General features: G+C 51.0%; 1 protein-coding gene across 1 annotated transcript in view; it reads right to left on the minus strand.

Moving 5' to 3' along the window:
* The window catches only part of esr2a (estrogen receptor 2a), a 164,207-nt gene extending 138,439 nt beyond the window's left edge, over nucleotides 1-25,768 (minus strand). The window contains exons 1-2 of the mRNA XM_038821990.1: nucleotides 25,286-25,768; nucleotides 3,349-3,515 (exon numbers count right to left, since the gene is read on the minus strand). Coding sequence (XP_038677918.1) covers nucleotides 3,349-3,515; nucleotides 25,286-25,695 — 577 coding nt within the window. The 5' untranslated portion in view covers nucleotides 25,696-25,768. The remainder of the gene's footprint in view (nucleotides 1-3,348; nucleotides 3,516-25,285) is intronic.
* Between the last annotated feature and the right edge of the window lie 2,045 nt (nucleotides 25,769-27,813).

The raw sequence follows: 27,813 nt of genomic DNA on the forward strand, positions 1-27,813 counted from the left end.
ACCCTCATCGCCTGCTGTACCCGCATCCCAACCCTCACTGCCTGCTGTACCCGCATGCCAACCCTCACCGCCTGCTGTACCCGCATCCCAACCCTCACTGCCTGCTGTTCCCGCATGCCAACCTTCACCACCTGCTGTACCCGCATGCCAACCCTCACCGCCTGCTGTACCTGCATCCCAACCCTCACCGCCTGCTGTACCTGCATGCCAACCCTCACCGCCTGCTGTACCTGCATGCCAACCCTCACCGCCTGCTGTACCTGCATGCCAACCCTCACCGCCTGCTGTACCTGCATCCCAACCCTCACCGCCTGCTGTACCTGCATGGCAACCCTCACCGCCTGCTGTACCTGCATGGCAACCCTCACCGCCTGCTGTACCTGCATCCCAACCCTCACCGCCTGCTGTACCTGCATGCCAACCCTCACCGCCTGCTGTACCTGCACACCAACCCTCACCGCCTGCTGTACCTGCACGGCAACCATCACCGCCTGCTGTACCTGCATGGCAACCCTCACCGCCTGGTGTACCTGCACACCAACCCTCACCGCCTGCTGTACCTACATACCAACCCTCACCGCCTGCTGTACCTGCATGCCAACCCTCACCGCCTGCTGTACCTGCATGCCAACCCTCACCGCCTGCTGTACCTGCATGGCAACCTTCAGCGACTGTTCCACCGTGACACCCAGGTCTCGTTGCTCTTCCCATTTTCCTAAACTGCCACCATTCAGATAATAATCTGCCTTCCTGTTTTTGCCACCAAAGTGGATAACCTCACATTTACCCACATTATATTGCATTTGGCAAGTATTTGCCCACTCAGCCAGCCTGTGCAAGTCACCCTGCAGCCTCTTTGCATCCTCCTCACAGCGCACACTGCCACCCAGCTTAGTGTCGTCTGCAAATTTGGAGATAGATTCCTTTGTCCAAATCATTAATGTATATAGTGTACAACTGGGGTTCCAGCACTGAACCCAGCGGTACCCTGCTGTATCCCACTAGTCACTGCCTGCCACTCAGAAAAGGACCTGTTTATTCCCACTCTCTGCTTCCTGTCTGCCAACCAGTTCTCCATCCACATCAATACATTACGCCCAATACCATGAGCTTTAATTTTGCTCACTAATCTCTTGTGTGGGACCTTGTCAAAAGCCTTTTGAAAGTCCAGATACACAATATCCACTGGTCACCCTTGTCCACTCTACTGGTCATGTCCTCAAAAAAGTCCAGAAGATTTGTCAAACATGATTTCCCTTTAGTGAATCCCTGCTGACGTGGACCAATCCTGTCCACACTTTCCAAATGCTTAGTTATTTCATTCTTAATAATTGACTCCAGCATTTTTTCCCACCCCCAATGTCAGGCTAACCGGTCTATAATTCCCCGTTTTCTCTCTCCCTCCTTCTTTAAAAAGTGGGGCTACATTAGCTACCCTCCAATCCATTGGAACTCTTCCAGAGTGCTGGAAAATAATCACTAATGTGTCCACTATTTCTAGGGCCACTTCCTTAAGGGCTTTGGGATCACAGGATCATAGAATTTACAGTGCAGAAGGAGCTCATTCGGCCCATCGAGTCTGCACCAGCCCTTGGATAGAGCACTCCACTTAAGCCCATGCCTCCACTCTATCCCAGTAACCCTATCCAACCTTTTGGACACTAAGGGCAATTAAGAATGGCCAATCCACCCAACTTGCGCATCTTTGGACTGTGGGAGGAAACCAGAGCACCCGGAAGCACCCCACGCAGATACGGGGAGAACAGGCAAACTCCACACAGACAGTGACCCGAGGCCAGAATTGAACCCAGGTCCCTGGAGCTGTGAGGCAGTCGTGTTAACCACTGTGCTACCGTGCCGCCCAAATGATGCAGAGTAAATGGCCCTGGGGATTCAGGGATTTTCATATCATCAATTTCCCCGCGAAAATTTCCTGACTAATAAGGATTTCCTTCAGTTCCTCCTTCATGCCGACCCTCTGTCCCCTAGTATTTCCGGAAGGTTGTTTCTGTCCTCTTTAGTGAAGACAGATCCAAGGTAATTGTTCAACTGGTCTGCCATCTCTTTGTTGCCCATTATAAATTCACCTGATTCTAACTGTAAGGGACCTACATTTATCTTCACGAGCCTTTTTCTCTTCACGTATCTATAGGAGTTTTTGCAGTCAGTTTTTATGTTTTCTCAAGCTCACTCTCGTATTCTATTTTCCCTTTCCAAATTAAACCCTTTGTCCTCCTCGGCTGAATTTAAAATTTCTCCCAGTCCTCTGGCTTGCTGCTTTTTCTGGCCAATTTATACGCTTCCCCTTTGGCTTTATCACTATCCCTGATTTCCCTTGTTAGCCATGGTTGATCTACCTTCCCCGTCTTTAAATATCCGTGATATTTAAAATTATCAAGCGCATAACTGGAGGCCGTCAATGTGAGATGGTCACTGATAACTTCAATCAGGAACTCAAGAGGTAACTTGTTCACACAGATAGTGCTGAGAGTGTGAAACTCACTACCACAGGCAGTGGTTAAAGTGAATAGTCTGGGAACGTTTAAGGGGGAAGTCGGCCAAGCAAATGAAGGAGAATGGAATAGAGAGTTATGATGGAGGTTTTCGATGAGGAATGATGGCGGGAGCAGATGCAGAAACGCGAACACGGACATGAGCAGAGGAGGGGAGCCAATTGAACGAAGAAGGTCATTGATGAACCTCTCGAAACAGGTCCAAGCAGCTGTGACAGTCCCTTATTCTCCACCCTGCTACCAAAGGAAGTAGCTTCTGTGCACTGACCCCACAAAAGTAATATTGTCGAGCTTTGCATCTTTTTGAATAACCGGGGAGCTTGGGGAACCTATAGTTCCCTGTTGCTCTCTCCATGGCAACGCCTTGGCCAATGAGAGTCCACATACCAACCAATCATCAGTCTTTTATCCTGCAGTATAAATTGTTGCGACCATTTGAAATTTGGCATTCTTGTGTTTTTCCTGATGAGTGCTAGGTGAAAAACTTCAGCAACATGTGTCTCTCATCAGCAAAGTCTAATTCCTTCAGCGTTAACCACTCATTAATCTTCCACACTCGCAATATTACAAGCTGATTCTCTGTAAACTGTCCTAGTACATTTAAGCATTTTAGCTCCACTATCATTCCCCTGAATTTGCTCGACACCCCCACCAAGGCTAATACATCCTTATTGAGGTGTTGTGGCCAGAAAGGGACTGGTGTATGTACCAAGGATTTGTATTGTTAGGACGCCCTCCTTTCTATTCCAGATTCCTGGCAGGAAGGCCAACATTCTGGTTGAGTTGTGACAATCTGAACAAATGGATCATAAAAAAGCAGCAAAGCAGCCCGTACCTTGAATACTTCTTTTGAAGAAGGCTTTGCACCCCTCACAGGACCACACTCCATAGTGATAGCCTGAGGCAAAATCATTACAGACAGCACAGAAGTGAGCATCCCGCCTGGAGCAGACACTGTTCACAGAGGAACCAGGTGCGGTAGGTTTTTTTCTCAAATTCTCCCTGGAGAAAAGAAAAAAATTGCATTTATATACCGCTTTTCATCACTCCCTCAGTACTGACCCTCTGACAGTGCAGCATTCCCTCAGTACTGACCCTCTGACAGTGCGGCACTCCCTCAGTACTGACCCTCTGACAGTGCAGCACTCCCTCAGTACTGACCCTCTGACAGTGCGGAGCTCCCTCAGTACTGACCCTCTGACAGTGCAGCACTCCCTCAGTACTGACCCTCTGACAGTGCAGCACTCCCTCAGTACTGACCCTCTGACAGTGCAGCACTCCCTCAGTACTGACCCTCTGACAGTGCGGCACTCCCTCAGTACTGACCCTCTGACAGTGCGGCACTCCCTCAGTACTGACCCTCTGACAGTGCAGCACTCCCTCAGTACTGACTCTCTGACAGTGCAGCACTCCCTCAGTACTGACCCTCTGACAGTGCAGCACTCCCTCAGTACTGACTCTCTGACAGTGCGGCACTCCCTCAGTACTGACCCTCTGACAGTGCGGCACTCCCTCAGTACTGACCCTCTGACAGTGCGGCACTCCCTCAGTACTGACCCTCTGACAGTGCAGCACTCCCTCAGTACTGACTCTCTGACAGTGCAGCACTCCCTCAGTACTGACCCTCTGACAGTGCAGCACTCCCTCAGTACTGACCCTCTGACAGTGCAGCACTCCCTCAGTACTGACTCTCTGATAGTGCAGCACTCCCTCAGTACTGGCCCTCTGACAGTGCGGCACTCCCTCAGTACTGACCCTCTGACAGTGCGGCACTCCCTCAGTACTGACCCTCTGACAGTGCGGCACTCCCTCAGTACTGACCCTCTGACAGTGCAGCACTCCCTCAGTACTGACTCTCTGACAGTGCAGCACTCCCTCAGTACTGACCCTCTGACAGTGCGGTACTGCCTCAGTACTAACCCTCTGACAGTGCAGCACTCCCTCAGTACTGACCCTCTGACAGTGCGGCATTCCCTCAGTACTGACCCTCTGACAGTGTGGCACTCCCTCAGTACTGACCCTCTGTCAGTGACGCACTCCCTCAGTACTGACCCTCTGACAGTGCAGCACTCCCTCAGTACTGACCCTCTGACAGTGCGGGACTCCCTCAGTACTGACCCTCTGACAGTGCAGCACTCCCTCAGTGACCCTCTGACAGTGCAGCACTCCCTCAGTACTGACCCTCTGACAGTGCAGCACTCCCTCAGTACTGACCCTCTGACAGTGCGGCACTCCCTCAGTACTGACCCTCTGACAGTGCGGCACTCCCTCAGTACTGACCCTCTGACAGTGCAGCACTCCCTCAGTACTGACTCTCTGACAGTGCGGCACTCCCTCAGTACTGACCCTCTGACAGTGCAGCACTCCCTCAGTACTGACTCTCTGACAGTGCAGCACTCCCTCAGTACTGACCCTCTGACAGTGCAGCACTCCCTCAGTACTGACCCTCTGACAGTGCAGCACTCCCTCAGTACTGACCCTCTGACAGTGCGGCACTCCCTCAGTACTGACCCTCTGACAGTGCAGCACTCCCTCAGTACTGACCCTCTGACAGTGCGGAGCTCCCTCAGTACTGACCCTCTGACAGTGCAGCACTCCCTCAGTACTGACCCTCTGACAGTGCAGCACTCCCTCAGTACTGACCCTCTGACAGTGCAGCACTCCCTCAGTACTGACCCTCTGACAGTGCGGCACTCCCTCAGTACTGACCCTCTGACAGTGCGGCACTCCCTCAGTACTGACCCTCTGACAGTGCAGCACTCCCTCAGTAGTGACTCTCTGACAGTGCAGCACTCCCTCAGTACTGACCCTCTGCCAGTGCAGCAGTCCCTCAGTACTGACTCTCTGACAGTGCGGCACTCCCTCAGTACTGACCCTCTGACAGTGCGGCACTCCCTCAGTACTGACCCTCTGACAGTGCGGCACTCCCTCAGTACTGACCCTCTGACAGTGCAGCACTCCCTCAGTACTGACTCTCTGACAGTGCAGCACTCCCTCAGTACTGACCCTCTGACAGTGCAGCACTCCCTCAGTACTGACCCTCTGACAGTGCAGCACTCCCTCAGTACTGACTCTCTGACAGTGCAGCACTCCCTCAGTACTGGCCCTCTGACAGTGCGGCACTCCCTCAGTACTGACCCTCTGACAGTGCGGCACTCCCTCAGTACTGACCCTCTGACAGTGCGGCACTCCCTCAGTACTGACCCTCTGACAGTGCAGCACTCCCTCAGTACTGACTCTCTGACAGTGCAGCACTCCCTCAGTACTGACCCTCTGACAGTGCGGTACTGCCTCAGTACTAACCCTCTGACAGTGCAGCACTCCCTCAGTACTGACCCTCTGACAGTGCGGCATTCCCTCAGTACTGACCCTCTGACAGTGTGGCACTCCCTCAGTACTGACCCTCTGTCAGTGACGCACTCCCTCAGTACTGACCCTCTGACAGTGCAGCACTCCCTCAGTACTGACCCTCTGACAGTGCGGGACTCCCTCAGTACTGACCCTCTGACAGTGCAGCACTCCCTCAGTACTGACCCTCTGACAGTGCAGCACTCCCTCAGTACTGACCCTCTGACAGTGCGGCACTCCCTCAGTACTGACTCTCTGACAGTGCAGCCCTCCCTCAGTACTGACCCTCTGACAGTGCGGCACTCCCTCAGTACTGACCCTCTGACAGTGCAGCCCTCCCTCAGTACTGACCCTCTGACAGTGCGGCACTCCCTCAGTACTGACCCTCTGACAGTGCGGCACTCCCTCAGTACTAACCCTCTGACAGTGCGGCACTCCCTCAGTACTGACCCTCTGACAGTGCAGCACTCCCTCAGTACTGACCCTCTGACAGTGCAGCGCTCCCTCAGTACTGACCCTCTGACAGTGCAGCACTCCCTCAGTACTGACCCTCTGACAGTGCAGCACTCACTAAAGCGGGGGGCATATAACAATGAAAGCAGGGAGGTTATAGCAATTCATTAATAAACACTGGCTCTTGGAATGAGGAACTCCAGTTACGTAGACACTGGAGAAGTTGGAATAGTTTCTCTTGGAGAATAGAATGCTGTGAGGTGATTTGACAGAGCTATTCACGAGAAGTCTGGACAGAGTCGAGACACTGTTCTCTGAGGCGATAGGGGCACGCAGACCCGAGACTCCGCCTGAGTGGGATGGTGATTGAGTGAGGAATAGGGAATCTGGGCAGAGGTGGAATGAGCTGCTCCGTCTTCCACGTTGCCACAGCCTCCAGTAGTTGGTGAGATTCCTTCCTTGTCTTTGAGCTGGGTGAGTGGAGTTCTCTATTACCCTATCCGTGTAAGTTATTAACTAATTAACTCGTTAAATAAATAAGGCTGGACAGAAATGGCAGGGCCGGTGGTGAGCACTGACTGCAGCACGTGGGAATCTGTGAAATGCTCTCCAATCGCAAGCAACCGTAACTCAAAACAGTGTCTGCAGCGGAGGCAACTTTGACTCCGAGTTCCTCAGCTGGAGTCTGAGTTGTGGACAATGAGGGGCATGAGGGAGGGGGAAGAGTTACTCACTCACTTTGTCCCAGGAGTCAGTCACTCCAGGAGGCAGTGGTCAGGGACAGGAGGGGGTGACTGTGGGTCAGGGGGAGTTGGTCAGGGACAGGAGGGGGTGACTGTGGGTCAGGGGGAGTTGGTCAGGGACAGGAGGGGGTGACTGTGGGTCAGGGGGAGTTGGTCAGGGACAGGAGGGGGAGACTGTGGGTCAGGCGGAGTTGGTCAGTGGTCAGAGAGAGGAGGGGGTGACTGTGGGTCAGGGGGAGTTGGTCAGGGACAGGAGGGGGAGACTGTGGGTCAGGCGGAGTTGGTCAGTGGTCAGAGAGAGGAGGGGATGACTGTGGGTCAGGGGGAGTTGGTCAGGGACAGGAGGGGGTGACTGTAGGTCAGGAGGAGTTGGTCAGGGACAGGAGGGGGTGACTGTGGGTCAGGGGGAGTTGGTCAGGGGTCAGGGACAGGAGGGGGTGACTGTGGGTCAGTTGGTCAGTGGTCAGGGACAGGAGGGGGTGACTGTGGGTCGGGGGAGTTGGTCAGGGACAGGAGGGGGTGACTGTGGGTCAGGGGGAGTTGGTCAGTGGTCAGGGACAGGAGGGGGTGACTGTGGGTCAGGGGGAGTTGGTCAGGGGTCAGGGACAGGAGGGGGTGACTGTGGGTCAGGCGGAGTTGGTCAGGGACAGGAGGGGGTGACTGTGGGTCAGGGGGAGTTGGTCAGTGGTCAGGGACAGGAGGAGGTGACTGTGGGTCAGGGGGAGTTGGTCAGGGACAGGAGGGGGTGACTGTGGGTCAGGGGGAGTTGGTCAGGGACAGGAGAGGGTGACTGAGTCAGGGGGAGTTGGTCAGGGACATGAGGGGGTGACTGTGGGTCAGGGGGAGTTGGTCAGGGACAGGAGGGGGTGACTGTGGGTCAGGGGGAGTTGGTCAGGGACAGGAGGGGGTGACTGTGGGTCGGTGGGAGTTGGTCAGGGGTCAGGGACAGGAGGGGGTGACTGTGGGTCAGGGGGAGTTGGTCAGGGGTCAGGGACAGGAGGGGGTGACTGTGGGTCAGGGGGAGTTGGTCAGGGGTCAGGGACAGGAGGGGGTGACTGTGGGTCGGGGGAGTTGGTCAGGGACAGGAGGAGGTGACTGTGGGTCACGGGGAGTTAGTCAGGGGTCAGGGACAGGAGGGGGTGACTGTGGGTCACGGGGAGTTGGTCAGGGGTCAGGGACAGGAGGGGGTGACTGTGGGTCAGGGGGAGTTGGTCAGGGACAGGAGGGGGTGACTGTGGGTCAGGGGGAGTTGGTCAGGGACAGGAGGGGGTGACTGTGGGTCAGGGGGAGTTGGTCAGGGTCAGGAGGGGGTGACTGTGGGTCAGGGGGAGTTGGTCAGGGACAGGAGGGGGTGACTGTGAGTCAGGCGGAGTTGGTCTGGGACAGGAGGGGGTGACGGTGGGTCAGGGGGAGTTGGTCAGTGGTCAGGGACAGGAGGGGGTGACTGTGGGTCAGGGGAAGTTGGTCAGGGGTCAGGGACAGGAGGGGGTGACTGTGGGTCAGGGGTCAGGGACAGGAGGGGGTGACTGTGGGTCAGGGGGAGTTGGTCAGGGACAGGAGGGGGTGACTGTGGGTCAGGGGGAGATGGTCAGGGACAGGAGGGGGTGACTGTGGGTCAGGGGGAGTTGGTCAGTGGTCAGGGACAGGAGGGGGTGACTGTGGGTCAGGGGGAGTTGGTCAGGGGTGAGGGACAGGAGGGGGTGACTGTGGGTCAGGGGGAGTTGGTCAGTGGTCAGGGACAGGAGGGGGTGGCTGTGGGTCAGGGGGAGTTGGTCAGGGACAGGAGGGGGTGGCTGTGGGTCAGGGGGAGTTGGTCAGGGACAGGAGGGGGTGACTGTGGGTCAGGGGGAGTTGGTCAGGGGTCAGGGACAGGAGGGGGTGACTGTGGGTCAGGGGGAGTTGGTCAGGGACAGGAGGGGGTGACTGTGGGTCAGGGGGAGTTGGTCAGGGACAGGAGGGGGTGACTGTGGGTCAGGGGGAGTTGGTCAGGGACAGGAGGGGGTGACTGTGGGTCAAGCGGAGTTGATATGGGACAGGAGGGGGTGACTGTGGGTCAGGGGGAGTTGGTCAGGGGTCAGGGACAGGAGGGGGTGACTGTGGGTCAGGGGGAGTTGGTCAGGCACAGAAGGGGGTGACTGTGGGTCAGGGGGAGTTGGTCAGGGACAGGAGGGGGTGACTGTGGGTCAGGGGGAGTTGGTCAGTGGTCAGGGACAGGAGGGGGTGACTGTGTCAAGCGGAGTTGATCTGGGACAGGAGGGGGTGACTGTGGGTCAGAGGGAGTTGGTCAGTGGTCAGGGACAGGAGGGGGTGACTGTGGGTCAGGGGGAGTTGGTCAGGGACAGGAGGGGGGTGACTGTGGGTCAGGCAGAGTTGGTCAGGGACAGGAGGGGGTGACTGTGTGAGGTGGAGTTAGTCAGTGGTCAGGGACAGGAGGGTGTGACTGTGGGTCAGGGGGAGTTAGTCAGTGGTCAGGGACAGGAGGGGGTGACTGTGTGTCAGGGGGAGTTGGTCAGTGGTCAAGGACGCGAGGTGTGGTACAGCAGACATCTGACAGTATTTTTTAAAGCAAAACATGTTTATTCTATGAACTCAAGTTCACCTTTTTAAAACATACAGTGAACATCTTAGCAACCATCAATTCAAATACAACCCCCAAAGAATACAACACTAAGTAATCCTTAAACTTTCCTTTTCACATCCATAAGACAAAAAATAAACCTTTTAACAGAAGCACATAAGGTTTAAATTCACTACTGAGAACAGTTATCAATCTGAATTCACCAAATGGTGAAGAGATAGTCTTTTGATGGCAGAGAGAACAGCAGTACACCTGCTCTGGCTGGCTTCAGCTCCAACACTGAAAACAAAACCAAATAAACACAAACACACCCAAGCTTTTCACAAAGTGAAACTAAAAGTTGTCAGACAGCCCAGCTCCACTCACACTCTGACATCACTGCAGTAACTTGAGCAGACAAACATTTCTTAAACTCGATAAACTCCCATTTCTTAAAGGTACTCTCACATAACACTACCCACACGTACCCTCCCTTCCCACCACTCAGTGAGCTGGAGAGACCCAGGCAGCTGAAGGCACAGCCAATGGCGGAGGAGTGAAAATCGGACTTTCACACGAGGCCACAATTAGCCGAGTGCGGAGATCGCGGAGGGTTGTGGGCTGGAGGAGATGGTGGAAATGGGGCGGAAAGGCCTAGGAGGGAGTTGAACACGAAGATGAGAATTCTAAAGTTGAGGTGTCGCTGGACCAGGAGTCAATGTAGATCAGCTCGCACAGGATTGATACGGCAATGGGATTTGATTCAGAGACGTGGAACCGTAGGAAAGGGAATAGTCCCTTTGGAAAGCAGGAAGAGAAGGCGAGGGGAAGATGTATTTCTCGGGAGCATCGCAGTCTGTGATGTGAGATTGGGACAGCAGCGTTCAGGATGTGCTGAAGGTTCCGGAAGGTGGCAGACGTGCGGTTGGCCAAGAGAGGAAGGTGGAGTCAAGTCTGGAGGTAACAAAGATTTGGAGGAGACTTTCAGCATTGATATATCGGAGGGTTTTTTTGCCCGTTAGTAAAGGTTTTAGCCACATTCCCCAATGAGGAGAGGAGTGGGGAACAGTAAACAATAACACACAGCCAGTTCATGTTGAGCATCACTATCACATTCCAATCAGTAATGTGGCTACGTGGAGACCTCACACCAGGATTAGGGCCAAGCTGTTATTTTAAATACAGGAAAAGGATCAGACTCGCTCGCGCTGTGGAGAACTCAAAGCAAGTTTCTCCAGGGAGGACATCCCCACATTGACAGAGACAGCCCTGGGGTCTGAGTCAGACTGTTCCCGATTCAGCCCCTGATCCGGACAGTCCTGGCAACTGGAGCTCCAACACTGAATCCGGGATTGACATTCAGTGGGAATCAGTGGCTGTCGTCCACTCCTGGGCACATGGGTTGTGGGAGACCCTAAACCACCCCCGACACCCCAAACTCGCTGCCCGCCACATCTCCCCAGCTCCATTCACTGGGAGAAAAATGGTTACTGCCCAAAAAGAGCGTGGGAGCGTTCCTGTGGCAGACTGACCGACACTTAGTCAGGCTGCGATTAGAACGTGTCGAATTCTCACAGGGCTGGACAGACTAGAGGCAGCGAGGATGATTTCCCTGGTCGGGGAATCTAGAACCAGGCCTCCCTGTCCAGGATACAGAGTGGACCATTCAGGACTGAAATGAGGGAAAAGTTCTTTACTCAGGGGCTAGTGAACCTGTGGAATTCACTACCACTGACAACTGTGGAGGCCAAGCCACTGAATTTATTCCTGAATGAGATAGATAATTTTTAGATTTTAATGGCATCAAGCGGTATGGGGAGAAAGCAGGAACCTGGCATTGAGATAGAGCACCAGCCATAATCATATTGATTGGTGGAGCAGGCCCGAAGGCCTGAATGGCCTCCTCTTGCCCCTGGTTTTTATATTTCCATGATTCCTTACTCCTCCACTTTGGTCCCCAAGGGAAAAACGCAAAAATACGAAAACAAGAATTGTTTTGGACAGGAGTTCAAAACATTTGAATGCACGTTGAACCCCAGGATGGGACACGGCTAGGAAAAAGAACGGTGATGGGACCGCTCGGCACACAGAGTGTGATTGACAGAATGGGCTCTGGCTGGGGGTTTGGAGCCGTTGAAGCGGCAGCTGGACAATGGGATTGGGGAGAGCAGGGCGTCCAGGATGGTGGGGCTGAATGGAGCCCTGAATCTGTACTTTATAATTGTGATTGGTGGAAACTAAATGATAATTAGTTGCTGAGAAGGAGCAGTGACATGAAGATCACTTGGCCCGATTCTGAAGCATGGTCAGGATTAACTATAAGCTAGTCTGGTTGCCACATTACCAGAAGGATGTGGATGCTTTGGAGAGGGTGCAGAGGAGGTTCACCAGGATGTTGCCTGGTATGGAGGGTGCTAGCTATGAAGAAAGGTCGAGTAGATTAGGATTGTTTTCGTTGGAAAGACGGAGTTTGAGGGGAGACCGGATTGAGGTCTACAAAATTATGAGAGGTTTGGACAGGGTGGATAGCAACAAGCTTTTTCCAAGAGTGGGGATGCCAATTACAAGGGGTCACGATTTCAAGGTGAGAGGGGGAAAGTTTAAGGGAGATGTGCGTGGAAAGTTTTTTACGCAGAGGGTGGTGGGTGCCTGGGACGCTTTGCCAGCGGAGGTGGTAGAGGCGGGCACAATAGCATAATTTAAGATGCATCTAGACAGGTATATGAACGGGCGGGGAACAGAGGGAAGTAGACCTTGGAAAATAGGCAACAGGTTTAGATAAAGGATCTGGATCGGCGCAGGCTGGGGGGGCCGAAGGGCCTGTTCCTGTGCTGTAATTTTCTTTGTTCTTTTTTACATTACATAGAATTTACAGTGCAGAAGGAGGCCATTCGGCCCATCGAGTCTGCACCGGCTCCTGGAAAGAGCATCCTACCCAAGGTTAACACCTCCACCCTATCCCCATAACCCAGTAACCCCACCCAACACTAAGGGCAATTTTGGTCACTACGGGCAATTTATCATGGCCAATCCACCTAACCTGCACATCTTTGGACTGTGGGAGGAAACCGGAGCACCCGGAGGAAACCCACGCAGACACGGGGAGGATGTGCAGACTCTGCACAGACAGTGACCCAAGCCGGAATCGAACCTGGGACCCTGGATCTGTGAAGCGATTGTGCTATCCACAATGCTACCGTGCTGCCCATTTGTTCTAATTAAATATGTGGGTAAAAATATGTCAGGTGGAGGATAATGTGGGGAGGTGAGAGGTTACTCACTTTGGTCATAAAACTAGAAAATGTGAAACTTGGAAACGTTGAGGAAAACTTGGATGTACTTGTACAGGAACCACAAAATGTTGGCATGCAGGTGCAGCAAGCTATTAGGAAATCCACTGGAACGTTGGCCTTTATTTCAAGGCATTGGAGAACAGGAATCAGGAAATATTGCGACTGTTGTGTGGGGCCTGGGCGAGTCCACATCTGGAATAGTGCGAGCAGTTTAGGTCTCCGTGTCTGAGGCAGGATATATTGGCCATGGAGGTGGTACAAGATTGATTTCTGGGATAAGAGGGTTGTTCTATGATGAGAGGACGAGTAAATGAAACACATTTTCTCTGGAATTGAGAAGTCTGAGAGGTGATCTCATTGATACATACACGGTTGACAGCGTAGATACTGAGAGGATATTTCCCCCTACGCTGGGGAAGGAAGGAAAAGGGAGCATGGTTTCACATAAGGATTTCCCACCATTTTTACAGGATGTCGGCTTCGCTGGTCAGGACAGCATTTATTGCCCATCCCTAACAACCCCTTCAGAAAGTGGTGGCGAGCTGCCTTCTTGAACCGCTGTATTCCCTGAGGTATAGGTACACCCACTGTGCTGTTAGGGAGGGAGTTCCAGGGTTTTGCCCCAGTGACAGTGAAGGAGCGGCGATATATTTCCAAGTCAGGGTGGTGAGTGACTTGGAGGGGAACCTCCAGGGTGTGGGGTTCCCAGGTATCTGCAGCTTTTGTCCTTCTAGATGGCAGTGGTCGTGGGTTTGGAAGGTGCTGTCTGAGGAACCTTAGTGAGTTACTGCAGGGCATCTTGTAGGTGGTACATACGGCTGCCACTGTTCATCGGTGGTGGGGGGTTTGAATGTTTGTGGAAGGGGGAGCAATCAAGCGGGGCTGCTTTGTCCTGGATGGTGTTGAGCGTCCTGAGTGTTGTTGGAGCTGCACTCATCCAGGCAAGAGGAGAGTATTCCATCACACTCCTGACTTGTGCCTTGTAGATGGTGGACAGGCTTTGGGGGGGTCAAGAGGTGAATTACTTGCCATAGGATTCCTAGCCTTTGACCTGCCCTGGTAGCCACAGTATCAATATGGCTAGTCCAGTTCAGTTTCTAATCAATGGTAACCCCCAGGATGTTGATTGTGGGGATTCAGTGATAGTAGTGGCATTGAATGTCAAGGGGCGGTGGTTAGATCCTCTCTTCTTGGAGATGGTTATTGCCTGGCACTTATGTGGTGTGTATGTTACTTACCACTTGTCAGCCCCAAGCCTGGATATTGTCCAGGTCTTGCTGCATTTGGACATGGACTGCTTCATTATCTGAGGAGTCACAAATGATGCTGAACATTGCACAATTAGCAAACATCCCCTGTTGATGGAAGGGAGGTCATTGATGAAGCAGCTGAAGATGGATGGGCCTAGGACACTATCCTGAGGAACTCCTGCAGTGATGTCCTGGAGCTGAGATGATTAACCTCCAACCACCACAACCATCTTCCTGATCACCCAGGACTGAGCTGAGGCGGATGTGTTTCAAAAGGTTGTGAATCTTTGGATTTCATATCCAAGGGTTGTGGGTGGCCTAGTGTGAAATAGATTTAAGGCTGAGATGGACTTGGTCTCAGGGTATTGAGGAATCCAGGGAGTGGGCAGGAAAGTGGAGCTGAGGCAGGAGATCAGCCATGACCATAATGAATGATAGGACAGGTTCAAAGGGCCGAATGGTCTACTCCTGCTCTCATTTCTCACGTTCTTATCTTAATAACTGGAGTTCTCTCTGGAAGCCAGATGAAATAACAGATAATGGCATCACTTAACCATGGTTTGTTCAGATACTAGTGTAGTAATAGACCATCCTCTAATATAAACCATTCAATCCTACTATCCAATGAACCAGTTTAATTATCCATGATGTAAAAACCATTGCACTGGAAGCAATACAGTAAAGAAAATGTGTAATTTCTTTAAAATGTCTGGAGAATCTGTCATTGCATTAAGAATGTTTGAAAAAGACTTTTAAGTGTTTGCCTCAATTGCACCTTTTTCGGAAAATATGGAATCCCGTTCCATGGGGCCCAGCAACCTTTGACCTGGAAACAATACCAACAGGAAGGAACTTAAAACCAGAAGCCATGTGACCAGATGCAAATGTTAGTTGCAGACACAAAGGAGAGCTATAAGCAGAGGAGCGGGAGAGTGAAGGCTAGCTGCAGGCAGAAAGAGAAAGAAGACAGAGTCGGAGAGAAAATCATAGAGAGTTTGTGTGAGAAGCAGAAGCCAATCACACACGGGAAGAAGTCAGTTTTTCTGCTTGGCAGAAAAGGAGTCAGAAGCTCTTGGAAGTAATGTGTGAGCTGGCGAGCAAGGTCTAAAACCTGGAAATCTGTGGGGATAGATTGGAGACAGTAAAGAGCTGGATGTTTTCCAAGAAGTGGCCAAACTGTGAACAAGGGGTGTTGTTGGTTACATAGAAACATAGAAAACAGAAGCAGGAGGAGGCCATTCAGCCCTTCGAAACTGCTCCACCATTCATTATGATCATGGTTGATCATCCAACTCGTCCTGCTTTCCCCCCCATATCCTTTGATCCCCTTTGCCCCCACTAGATCTAACTGCTTCTTGAAAACATACAATGTTTTGGCCTCAACTGCTCCCTGTAGTAACAAATTTCACAGGCTTTCTCCTCATCTCAGTCCTAAATGGTTTATTCCATATTCTCAGACTGTGACCCCTGGTTCTGGACACCCCCACTATTGGGAACATCCTTCTTGCAACTTTAAAAAAAATTCATTCTTGGGATGTGGGTGTTGCTGTGTCAGCATTTGTTGCATACCCCTAGAACTGGATGTCTTGGTGGACCGTTTCAGCAGGCAAGAGTCAGCCACATTGCTGTGGATCTGGAGTCACATGTAGGCCAGACCAGGTAAGGACAGCAGATTTACTTCCCTGAAGGACATTAGTGAACCAGATGGGTTTTTACGATTTCCTGGTCATTATTAGACTTTTAATTCCAGATGCTTTATTGAAGTCCAATTTCACCATCTGCCCTGGCAGGATTTGAACCTGGAACCATAGAGAATTACCCATGGTCTCTGGATTATTAGTCCAGTGACAATACCACTAGGCCACCGCCTTGACCTGGTCTAGTCCTGTTAGAGATTTATAGGTTTCAGTGAGATCCCCCTTCATTCTACTAAACTTCAGCGAATACAATCCTCACCGGAGCAATCTCTCCTCATAATTTAATTTCTGTTAATTTGCACTGCTTTCAAATCAAATTACAGTTGAAATAAAAAGTGGAATCTTGTTAGTAATTTCTTCATTTGGTAAAGGTGATTATTTTAGTTAATGATGTCTGCATGGGGATTGTAACATTTGCAATATAAACGATTTACTCCTTCAAATTCATCAAATTCATCACATTCCCAGTAAAATCGGGATATCTCAGTGTAACCCAGTATAAAACACAAAACCCAATATCATCACCTCCAATTTAACAGTTAAATCAGAGGCTCAGTTTGTCCACAAAGTAGTTTTGATTCTTTTTTTTTTGATTTAGTGTCGCAACTTAATGACTTATTTAAACAGCTGCCAAACTTAATACAACAACACCTTTCACAACTTTGCCCACGGGAGGTAAATGGTGGCAGGCGGTAACGCTGCAGCTCCCACAGAGGCAGTCTTTGTCACTCGCTACAGCAGCAAGTCTTCAACCGAATCCATCAATGATTCACTTTAACACGTCCAGTCAACCATTAGCTGTGGGATTGAGACTGGCAACGAGGAGGCTGGAAAACTCTCCACCTCGGAGGCGGTATTCCTCCAAAACAGGGACGCTGCTCATCCTGCTGACGGTAACGGCTTCTCCAGGAACCGGGCCAGGACACAACTCCATTCATTCGCATGGAGCAGCAGACAGGGGCCGCATTCACGTTTCAGGGAAGCTCACGTGGGGAATGTGAGTGGAGGAAGAAAATGTAGGGAAACGGCAGGAGGAGACCACTCGTTCCGTCTAACCTCGGACTGGAACAGGAGGCCATTCGCTCCGTCTATCCTCGGGCAGGAACAGGAGGAGACCATTCGTACCATCTAACCTCGGACTAGAACAGGAGGAGACCATTCGCTCTATCTAACCTCGGACTGGAACAGGAGGAGACCATTCGCTCCGTCTAACCTCGGACAGGAACAGGAGGTGAGCATTCGTACCATCTAACCTCGGACTAGAACAGGAGACCATTCGTTCCGTCTATCCTCGGACTGGAACAGGAGGAGACCATTCGCTCCGTCTAACCTCGGACTGGAGCAGGAGGAGACCATTCGCTCAGTCTAACCTCGGACTGGAACAGGAGGAGACCATTCGCTCCGTCTAACCTCGGACTAGAACAGGAGACCATTCGCTCCGTCTATCCTCGGACTGGAACAGGAGGTGACCATTCGTATCATCTAACCTCGGACTAGAACAGGAGACCATTCGCTCCGTCTATCCTCGGACTAGAACAGGAGGAGACCATTCGCTCCGTCTAACCTCGGACTGGAACAGGAGGGGCCCAATCGCTCCGTCTGACCTCGGACAGGAACAGGAGGCCATTCGCTCCGTCTAACCTCGGACAGGAACAGGAGACCATTCGCTGCATCTAACCTCGGACAGAGACAGGAGGAAACCATTCGCTCCATCTAACCTCGGACAGGAACAGGAGGAGACCATTCGCTCCGTCTATCCTAGGACTGGAACAGGAGGAGACCATTCGCTCCGTCTAATCAATCTCGGACAGGAACAGGAGGAGCCCATTCGCTCCGTCTATCCTCGGACAGGAACAGGAGGCCATTCGCTCTGTCTAACCTCGGACAGGAACAGGAGGCCATTCTCTCCGTCTGTCCTCGGACTGGAACAGGAGGAGACCATTCGTTCCATCTAACCTCGGACACGGACAGGAGGGGCCCAATCGCTCCGTCTAACCTCGGACTGGAATAGGAGGCCATTCGCTTCGTCTAACCTCGGACTGGAACAGGAGGAGACCATTCACTCCGTCTATCCTCGGACTGGAACAGGAGGAAACCATTCACTCCGTCTATCCTCGGACTGGAACAGGAGACCATTCGCTCCGTCTAAACTCGGACAGGAACAGGAGGCCATTCACTCCGCCTAAACTCGGAGAGGAACATGAGGAGACCATTCGCTCCGTCTAACCTCGGACAGGAACTGGAAGAGACCATTCGCTCCGTCTAGCCTTGGACAGGAACAGGAGGCCATTCGCTCCATCTAACCTCGGACAGGAACAGGAGTCCATTCTCTCCGTCTGTCCTCGGACAGGAACAGGAGGAGACCGTTCGCTCCATCTAACCTCGGACAGGAACAGGAGGAGACCGTTCGCTCCATCTAACCTCGGACAGGAACAGGAGGAGCTCATTCGCTTCGTCTAACCTCGGACTGAAGCAGGAGACCATTCGCTCCGTCTAACCTCGGACAGGAACAGGAGGAGCCCACTCGCTCCGTCTAATCTCGGACTGGAACATGGAGAAACCTATTGCTCCGTCTAACCTCGGACAGGAACAGGAGGCCATTCGCTCCGTCTAACCTCGGACTGGAACAGGAGGAGAACATTCGCTCCGTCTAACCTCAGACTGGAACAGGAGGCCATTCGCTCCGTCTAACCTCGGACAGGAACAGGAGGAGCCCATTCGCTCCGTCTAACCTCGGACAGGAACAGAAGGAGCCCATTCGCTCCGTCTAACCTCGGACAGGAACAGGAGGAAACCATTCGCTCCGTCTATCCTCGGACTGGAACAGAAGGAGACCGTTCGCTCCGTCTATCCTCGGACTGGAACAGGAGGAGACCATTCGTTCCGTCTAACCTCGGACAGGAACAGGAGGAGACCATTCGCTCCGCCTATCCACGGACTAGAACTGGAGGAGACCATTCGCTCCATCTAACCTCGGACTAGAACAGGAGGAGACCATTCGCTCCGTCTATCCTCGGATTGGAACAGGAAAAGCCCATTCGTCACTGGGCTAAATCGCTGACTTTTAAAGCAGACCAAGCAGGCCAGCAGCACGGTTCGATTCCCGTATCAGCCTCCCCGGACAGGCGCCGGATGGTGGCGACTAGGGGCTTTTCACAGTAACTACATTGAAGCCTACTCGTGACAATAAGCGATTTTCATTTCATTTTTCATTTCATTCTCTCCGTCTGTCCTCGGACTGGAATAGGAGGAGACCATTCGCTCCGTCTATCCTCGGACAGGAACAGGAGGCCATTCGCTCCGTCTATCCTCGGACTGGAACAGGAGGAGACCATTCGCTCCGTCTATCCTCGGACTGGAACAGGAGGAGACCATTCGCTCCGTCTAACCTCGGACAGGAACAGGAGACCATTCGCTCCGTCTAACCTCGGGCAGGAACAGGAGGAGACCATTTGCTCCGTCTGTCCTCAGACAGGAACAGGAGACCATTCGCTCCATCTAACCTCGGACAGGAACAGGAGGAGACCATTTGCTCCGTCTGTCCTCAGACAGGAACAGGAGGAGACCATTCGCTCCGTCTAACCTCGGACAGGAACAGGAGGAGACCATTCACTCCGTCTAACCTCGGACAGGAACAGGAGGAGACCATTCGCTCCGTCTAACCTCGGACAGGAACAGGAGGAGACCATTCGCTCCGTCTAACCTCGGACAGGAACAGGAGGAGACCATTCGCTCCGTCTATCCTCGGACAGGAACAGGAGGAAACCATTCGCTCCATCTAACCTCGGACAGGAACAGGAGGAGACCATTCGCTCCATCTAACCTCGGACAGGAACAGGAGGAGACCATTCGCTCCATCTAACCTCGGACAGGAACAGGAGGAGACCATTCGCTCCGTCTAACCTCGGACAGGAACAGGAGGAGACCATTCGCTCCATCTAACCTCGGACAGGAACAGGAGGAGACCATTCGCTCCATCTAACCTCGGAGAGGAACAGGAGGAGCCCATTCGCTCCATCTAACCTCGGAGAGGAACAGGAGGAGCCCATTCGCTCCGTTTAACCTCGGACTGGAACAGGAGGAGACCATTCGCTCCGTCTAACCTGGGACAGGAACAGGAGGAGACCATTCGCTCCGTTTAACCTCGGACTGGAACAGGAGGAGACCATTCGCTCCGTCTAACCTCGGACTGGAACAGGAGACCATTCGCTCCGTCTAACCTCGGACAGGAACAGGAGGAGCCCATTCGCTCCGTCTAACCTCAACTGGAACAGAAGATCATTCGCTCCGTCTAACCTCGGACAGGAACAGGAGGTGACCATTCGCTCCGTCTAACCTCGGACAGGAACAGGAGGCCATTCGCTCCGTCTAACCTCGGAGAGGAACAGTAGGGCATTTGTTCCGTCTAACCTCGGACAGGAACAGGAGGAGACCTGAACGTTAAAATCTCCCACAATTATTACATTTTCTTCCGAATCTTCTAAGCACTGGTGTAACCTCTGTCAGACCGTCTAAAATGACAGCACCAGGGTTTTGTGTGTGTTGTTATTACAGCAGTAAATTTCTCCCAAAGTTATATATGTGTCGAGGGAGATTTACTCTGTATATAACCCCGTGCTGTAACTGTCCTGGGAGTGTATGATGGGGACAGTGTAGAGGGAGCTTTACTCTGTATCTAACCCCGTGCTGTACCTGTCCTGGGAGTGTTTGATGGGGACAGTGTAGAGGGAGCTTTACTCTGTATCTAACCCCGTGCTGTACCTGTCCTGGGAGTGTTTGATGGGGACAGTGTAGAGGGAGCTTTACTCTGTATCTAACCCCGTGCTGTACCTGTCCTGGGAGTGTTTGATGGGGACAGTGTAGAGGGAGCTTTACTCTGTATCTAACCCCGTGCTGTACCGGTCCTGGGAGTGTTTGATGGGGACAGTGTGGATGGAGCTTTACTCTGTATCTAACCCCGTGCTGTACCTGTCCTGGGAGTGTTTGATGGGGACAGTGTAGAGGGAGCTTTACTCTGTATCTAACCGCATGCTGTACCTGTCCTGGGAGTGTTTGATGAGGACAGTGTAGAGGGAGCTTTATTCTGTATCTAACCTCGTGCTGTACCTGTCCTGGGAGTGTTTGATGGGGACAGTGTAGAGGGAGCTTTACTCTGTATCTAACCCCGTGCTGTACCTGTCGTGGGACTGAGGGGGCAGTGTAGAAGGAGTTTACTCTGTATGTAAAACTCGTGCTGTACACTCGGTCAGAAGCACCTAAACGACCATTAAGAGGAGATCTCTGGCAGGCAGTCAGCAGATGGATATAGAAAATAATAAAATCTCCTGTGATGATTTTTTTCAAACATCCAATGGTGACATCACAGTTCACTGAGTGGGACAGGGTGTGAGTGTCGGAGGAATAACAGCCTTTGGAAGAATGACGTGGTGAGTATCTCTACCGTTCGTAAAGTAGAAATTGGTCTTTAGATTAAGCAGTGTTTAAAATATAAGAAGGGAAGCTCCCTAATGTATTTAATATTCTTTAAGCTAGAAGTAAACATAAAGGGAGTAATTCAAGGGTAAATGATGGCAGCTTGGTCATGTGGAATGCCCATCCTGTGCAATGTGGGAAGTCTGAGGAGAATTTAGCAAACAAGGCCATTGTATCAAAGGGTTAAAAAGACAAATCGAAAGCTACTGTATCTGAATGCATGAAGAATTCGTTCGGGTATTCACTAGATCAAAGAACAAAGAACAATACAGCACAGGAACAGGCCCTTCGGCCCTCCAAGTCTGTACCGGTCATGATACCAACTGTTGCAAAAATCCTCAGCACTTCCTTGTGCCGTACTCCTCTCTACCCATCCTATCCATGTGTCTGTCGCACGCTGTTAATGTATCTGCTTCTACAACCTTCTCTGGCAACGCGTTCCAGGCACTCACCACCCTCTGCGTAAAAAACTTGCCTTGCTCATCTCCTCTAAACTTTGCCCAACGGACCTTAAACCACTAGTTAGGAAGGAATAAAAACATTGAAAAGGAGGTCGGTGACATTATTAGGAAAGCATGAAGTTGGTACAACAGTGAGAGAGGGTAGTGGGTCAAAAAAATCAAGATGTAGACTCATCTGGGTAAGTTAGGAATCAACATTTGGAGAAAAACATAAATGGAAGTTGTCTGTAGGCCTCCAAACAATAGTGGTAAGGTAGGGGATGACATTAACCAGGGAAGTAGAGATGCTTGTAATAAGGATGCTCAAATATTATGGGTGACTTTGATCTGCCTACAGATTGGGCAAAACAAATTAGCAATAATATTGTGGAGGATGAATTCCTGGAGCGTGTACAGGATGGTTTATTTTGGACCAGTATGTAGAGGAACCAAGTAGGGAACAGACTATCCTAGATTTGGTATTGTGCAATAAGAAGGGGTTAATGAATCATCTTGTTGTGTGGGTTGCTTTAGGGAAGAGTGACCATAACATGATTTAATTCTTCATTGGGATAAAAAGGTGAAGAAGTCCAATCTAAAAGAAGGACCCTAAACTTAAACAAAGAAACGTATGAAGGTATGAGGAGTGAGTTGGCGAAAAGCAACATCGGGGATCTTCATTGAAAGGCAAGATGGTGGATAGGCAATGGCTAATATTTAAGGAGCAAATACATGCATTGCAACAGTTATACATTCCTGTCTGGCGCAAAAAGGACAACAGGAAAGTGGCCCAATCATGACTTACAAAAGAAATGAAGAATAGTATTAGGTCCAAAAAGGGGTCATATAAAATTGGCTGCAGTTTCAATTATTTTGGCAGGTTTGGGGTGACAATCCAGAGTTATCCTGACTGGAGACGGTCAGGTTTGTATGGTCTGTAATCTACATATTCGCTGGTTTGACTGCCTCGATCATTGATTTACTCACCTGCCAATAAACCGCAACAAAACTGCCCAGTTTCTTTATACTCATCTTTCTTTTTCTTTTTTGTGGTGTTGATAAAATTTGTTCTGAATATGGGCGGGGTTCTCTAATCCTGCGGCAGAGTGTCCACGCCGGCGCGTTTTACAATGGCGTGAACGGGCCGACTCCATGACTAATCCTGGCCCGCAAAAGGGGCCAGTACGGCACTGGAGTGGTTCACGCTGGTCCAGCTGCTGATCCCGGCGCGAACTAGGCGCGTGGGATCCGCGCATGCGCAGTGGTGCTGGCGCCAACACGTGCATGCACAGTGGCCTGACCCCGACGCAACATGGTGCAGGACTGCAGGGGCCGACGCATAGGAAAGGAGGCCCCCAGCCAGAGAGGCCAGCCAGCCGATCGGTGGGCCCCAATCGCGGGCCAGGCCACATCGGAAGCCCCCCTCCCCGGGGTCGGACCCACCTTCCCCCCCCCTCCAACAGGCTGCCCCCTGACCCTTCCATGTCAAGTTCCCGCCGGCTGAGAGCAGGTGTGGATGGCACCGGTGGGACTTGCCATTTTGACAACGGCCACTTGGCCCATCCCGGGCCTAGAATCGGCCGGCTGGCAATTCGCGCCGCTCGCGGGGATTCTCGCAGCCTGGCCCCAGGCTGAGAGAATCCCGCCCATGATCTCTGCAACATCGACTGATAGGTGTCATGTGAGAGTACCTTTAAGAAATGGATGTTTCAGCAATGTACCTTTAAGAAATACAGTGATGTCAGAGAGTGGGTGGAGCTGGGCTTCAGCCCGGCCATTTTGAAGTTTTTAGTTTCAGTTTGAGAGAGCAGCTGGGAGTGTCTGTGTCTTTTTGCTGTGAGCTGCAGGAAGGAAAAGAGCTGGTCTGGTGATTTCTGAAAATCCAATGACTATAAATATATTGAATGTAACCTGTTGTGCTCCAATTTTTGAAGGGTTGAAGTCTTTTGGATGTTTAAAAGAACAGTTTGCAGGATTGGGTAGTGTTGTATTATTTTCGGGGTTATCTTTGAAGTAAGGGGTGTTAAGAGATCCAATGTTTATTTAAAAGGTTAAGTTGAATTCATGGAATAAACATTGTTTTGTTTTAAAAACCACGTGTCCATAATTGTAAAACCACACCTGGGGAACAAGCCGTGTGCTTCAAAAGGAACAATACATTAAAGCAGGGTGGGGGGGGGGGGGTTGGTTGGACTCCATGATACATTTTGGGGTTCTGAAAACACCTGGCCCATAACATAGGGAGCAGTTTATAATTCGGCAAAGGAGGACCACCTGATTGATTGCGATGGAAAAATAGAGTATGAGACTAAAGGTGCAAGGAACATGAAAGAGCACTGTAAAAGCTTCTGTGAGTCATGGAAAAAGAAAAAGGTTGGAGAAGATAAATGTAGGTCCCTTAGAGTCCGAAATGGGAAAATGTATAACAGAGAACAAGGAAATGACAGAGCAATTAAACAACTACTTTAGTTCTGTCTTCACAGAAAACACAAATAACTTTCCAGAAATGTTAAGGAATCAATGGTCCTGTGAGAAGGCAGAATTGAAGGAAATTAGTATTGGAAAAAAAAATAGGGTTGGAGAAATTAATGGGATTGAAAGCTGATAAATCCCCAGTATTTTATAATCTACATCCCAGGGTAGTAAGGAGGTGGCCATGGAAATAGTAGACATCTTGTTTCTAATTTTCCAGAATCCTGTCGATTCTGGAGCATCCGGGAGATTGGAGGGTGGTAAATGTAACCCCGACATTTGAAAAAGGAGGGAGGGAGAAAACAGAGAATCACAGACCGGTTATCCCAATATCAGCAGTAGGGAAAATGCTGGAGTCTCATATAAATAGGACACTTAGAAAAATATCGGCAATATTAGGGTCAACATGGACTTCAGAAAGCTAAATCATGTTTGACAAACCTCCTGGAGATTTTGAGGATGTAACTAGTAGAACAGATAAGGGTGAACCAACGGATGTGGTGTATTGGGATTTTCAGAAAGCTTTTGAAAGAGGTTAATGTGCAAAATTAAAACATGTGGGGTTGGGGTCAATATATTGTATGGATTAAGAATTGGTTAGCAGATAGAAAACAGAGAGGAGGAATAAATGGAACTTTTTCTGCAAAATTTGTCACTGAACAACATGGCGAGATATTAGAACACGTGGTAAATGTTGATCAAACAGGTCAGTTTTATGCACCATCTTGCAGAAGAGCGATAGAGGTGGACAGAGAGAATTCTAGAGTTCACAGCTCAGGAAACAAAGCAGATCCACCCACAGCAGGTTAATGAAAATTGGGGTGTGCAAAGGCCAGAGGGGAGGAGAGTAGAGAGTTGGGAGAGTGAGAGTAGTTAGGATGGAGGAAGTTAGGGAGAGCTGAGACCATGCAGGAGACACAGAAAAAGGTGTGAATTTGAAACTTGAGGCGTTGCTGGTCTGGGAATCTATAGAGGTGAGCGGGCACCGAGGTTATGGGTGAATGGAACCCAGTGTGACAGCAGTCCAGGACCAGTTTTCATTCTTACCTGTTCAACAGATGTTGATCTCCGGATCTCATGTCATCCCAAGGACTCTTGGATGGTTCGGCATACATGATGGGCTGCTGGCAGTGTAGTGCAATGGGAGAAGCATGACCCGGAGAGGACCAGTACATCGAAGGACTCAAACACTGCTTGACAATGGTTCCATCAGGACCACCAGCATCATTGGGCATGCTGTACCCCAGGATGGAGGGACTGTAGAAGGCAAGTGTGGGGTACTCATTTGGGGAAGGAATGCAAATCGGACCGTGCTCAGGCAGGCTCGGCACAGAGCTACTGTACTGGGGCTGATTGGGCCCGGCCAGGGGAGAGTTTTTCATCTGGTTTTCTATTGGTCCAGCTCGGAGTTCTTGTAGCTCAGACATCGAGGAATCTTTCATTGGCGAGTTGGCCATGGTTGAAGAGCAGGTCCCTCGGAGAAAGAACTTGCTTGGAGATCTCCGCTCATAAAACCATTGCGTCTTCTCACTACAAAAAAAAGAGCAGAAAAAAAACAGCAATTTAGTGTCAGAAATGAAAAAATCAAGATATAAGCAGTGGGTTGGAAGGCAGGTCCATCATGTATCTGTCCTGGGAGTGTTTAATGGGACAGTGTTGAGGGAGCTTTACTCTGTATCTAACCCCGTGCTGTACCTGTCCTGGGAGTGTTTGATGGAGACAGTGTAGAGGGAGCTTTACTCTGTATCTAACCCTGTGCTGTCCCTGTCCTGGGAGTGTTTAATGGGGACAGTGTAGAGGGAGCTTTACTCTGTATCTAACCCCGTGCTGTACCTGTCCTGGGAGTGTTTAATGGGGACAGTGTAGAGGGAGCTTTACTCTGTATCTAACCCTCTGCTGTACCTGTCCTGGGAGTGTTTGATGGGGACAGTGTAGAGGGAGCTTTACTCTGTATCTAACCCCGTGCTGTACCTGTCCTGGGAGTGTTTGATGGGGATAGTGTAGAGGGAACTTTACTCTGTATCTAACCCCGTGCTGTACCTGTCCTGGGAGTGTTTGATGGGGACAGTGTAGAGGGAGATTTACTGTGTATCTAACCCCGTGCTATACCTGTCCTGGGAGTGTTTGATGGAAGCAGTGTAGAGGGAGCTTTACTCTGTATCTAACCCCGTGCTGTACCTGTCCTGGGAGTGTTTGATGGGGACAGTGCAGAGGGAGCTTTACTCTGTATCTAATCCCGTGCTGTCCCTGTCCTGGGAGTGTTTGATGGGGACAGTGTGGACGGAGCTTTACTCTGTATCTAACCCCGTGCTGTACCTGTCCTGGGAGTGTTTGATGGGGACAGTGTAGAGGGAGCTTTACTCTGTATCTAACCGCATGCTGTACCTGTCCTGGGAGTGTTTGATGGGGACAGTGTAGAGGGAGCTTTATTCTGTATCTAACCTCGTGCTGTACCTGTCCTGGGAGTGTTTGATGGGGATAGTGTAGAGGGAACTTTACTCTGTATCTAACCCCGTGCCGTACCTGTCCTGGGAGTGTTTAATGGGGACAGTGTAGAGGGAGCTTTACTTTGTATCTAACCCCGTGCTGTACCTGTCCTGGGAGTGTTTGATGGGGATAGTGTAGAGGGAACTTTACTCTGTATCTAACCCTGTGCTGTACCTGTCCTGGGAGTGTTTGATGGGGACAGTGTAGAGGGAGCTTTATTCTGTATCTAACCCCGTGCTGTACCTGTCCTGGGAGTTTTTGATGGGGATAGTGTAGAGGGAGCTTTACTCTGTATCTAACCCCGTGCTGTACCTGTCCTGGGAGTGTTTGATGGGGACAGTGTAGAGGGAGTTTTACAGTTTTGATACTGGAACTGGCTGTGTAAAGTCTTTCAATGCTGAGCATAATCAAAACATCGAACAAAAGATTTGTGCAAAAATTGGAAGTGAAATGTGATATTTCACACCCTCTTCTGCGGAGAAGAGAAGCTGCCATAAATGAAACAGTCCATAAATGAAAAATTAATCCCAGGAACATTGTGCCAATAAAATCCTGCGATTGAGGTCACAGGAGGATTGAAGAAATGGTGACTTTTGAAAACTTTTCTGTGAACTTTTTTTGTGAATTATGTAAGTTTGGAATAGGGGATCCAAATGCTGTTTGACTGACAGTCAACGTTCATTCAATCAATTTCCATCTCTGGGCAAGAAGGTAGGGTGGCTGAACGATTGGTGCGTCGCGTTTGGGGTGGTTGAAGGTGAGGCAATGAATCATCGGAGAAACGTCCAACAAGTGCTGGCAACCGTTCGCCACAGCTGGGAGCTGCTTCACGGCAAGCATGGGGAGTCCATCCAACATTGCAAACTGTTACCATGGCGGATGAACAGTGTGTGTACAGGGAGAGTCCAGAGGGGGCTGTTGTCAGTGTGCGGGGAGTGCGGAGGGGGCTGTTGTAAGTGTGCGGGGAGTGCGGAGGGGGCTGTTGTCAGTGTGCGGAGGGGGATGTTGTAAGTGTGCGGGGAGTGCGGAGGGGGCTGTTGTCAGTGTGCGGGGAGTGCGGAGGGGGCTGTTGTCAGTGTGCGGAGGGG

Source organism: Scyliorhinus canicula, chromosome 2 (assembly GCF_902713615.1).
Source record: "Scyliorhinus canicula chromosome 2, sScyCan1.1, whole genome shotgun sequence".
Taxonomy (NCBI): domain Eukaryota; kingdom Metazoa; phylum Chordata; class Chondrichthyes; order Carcharhiniformes; family Scyliorhinidae; genus Scyliorhinus; species Scyliorhinus canicula.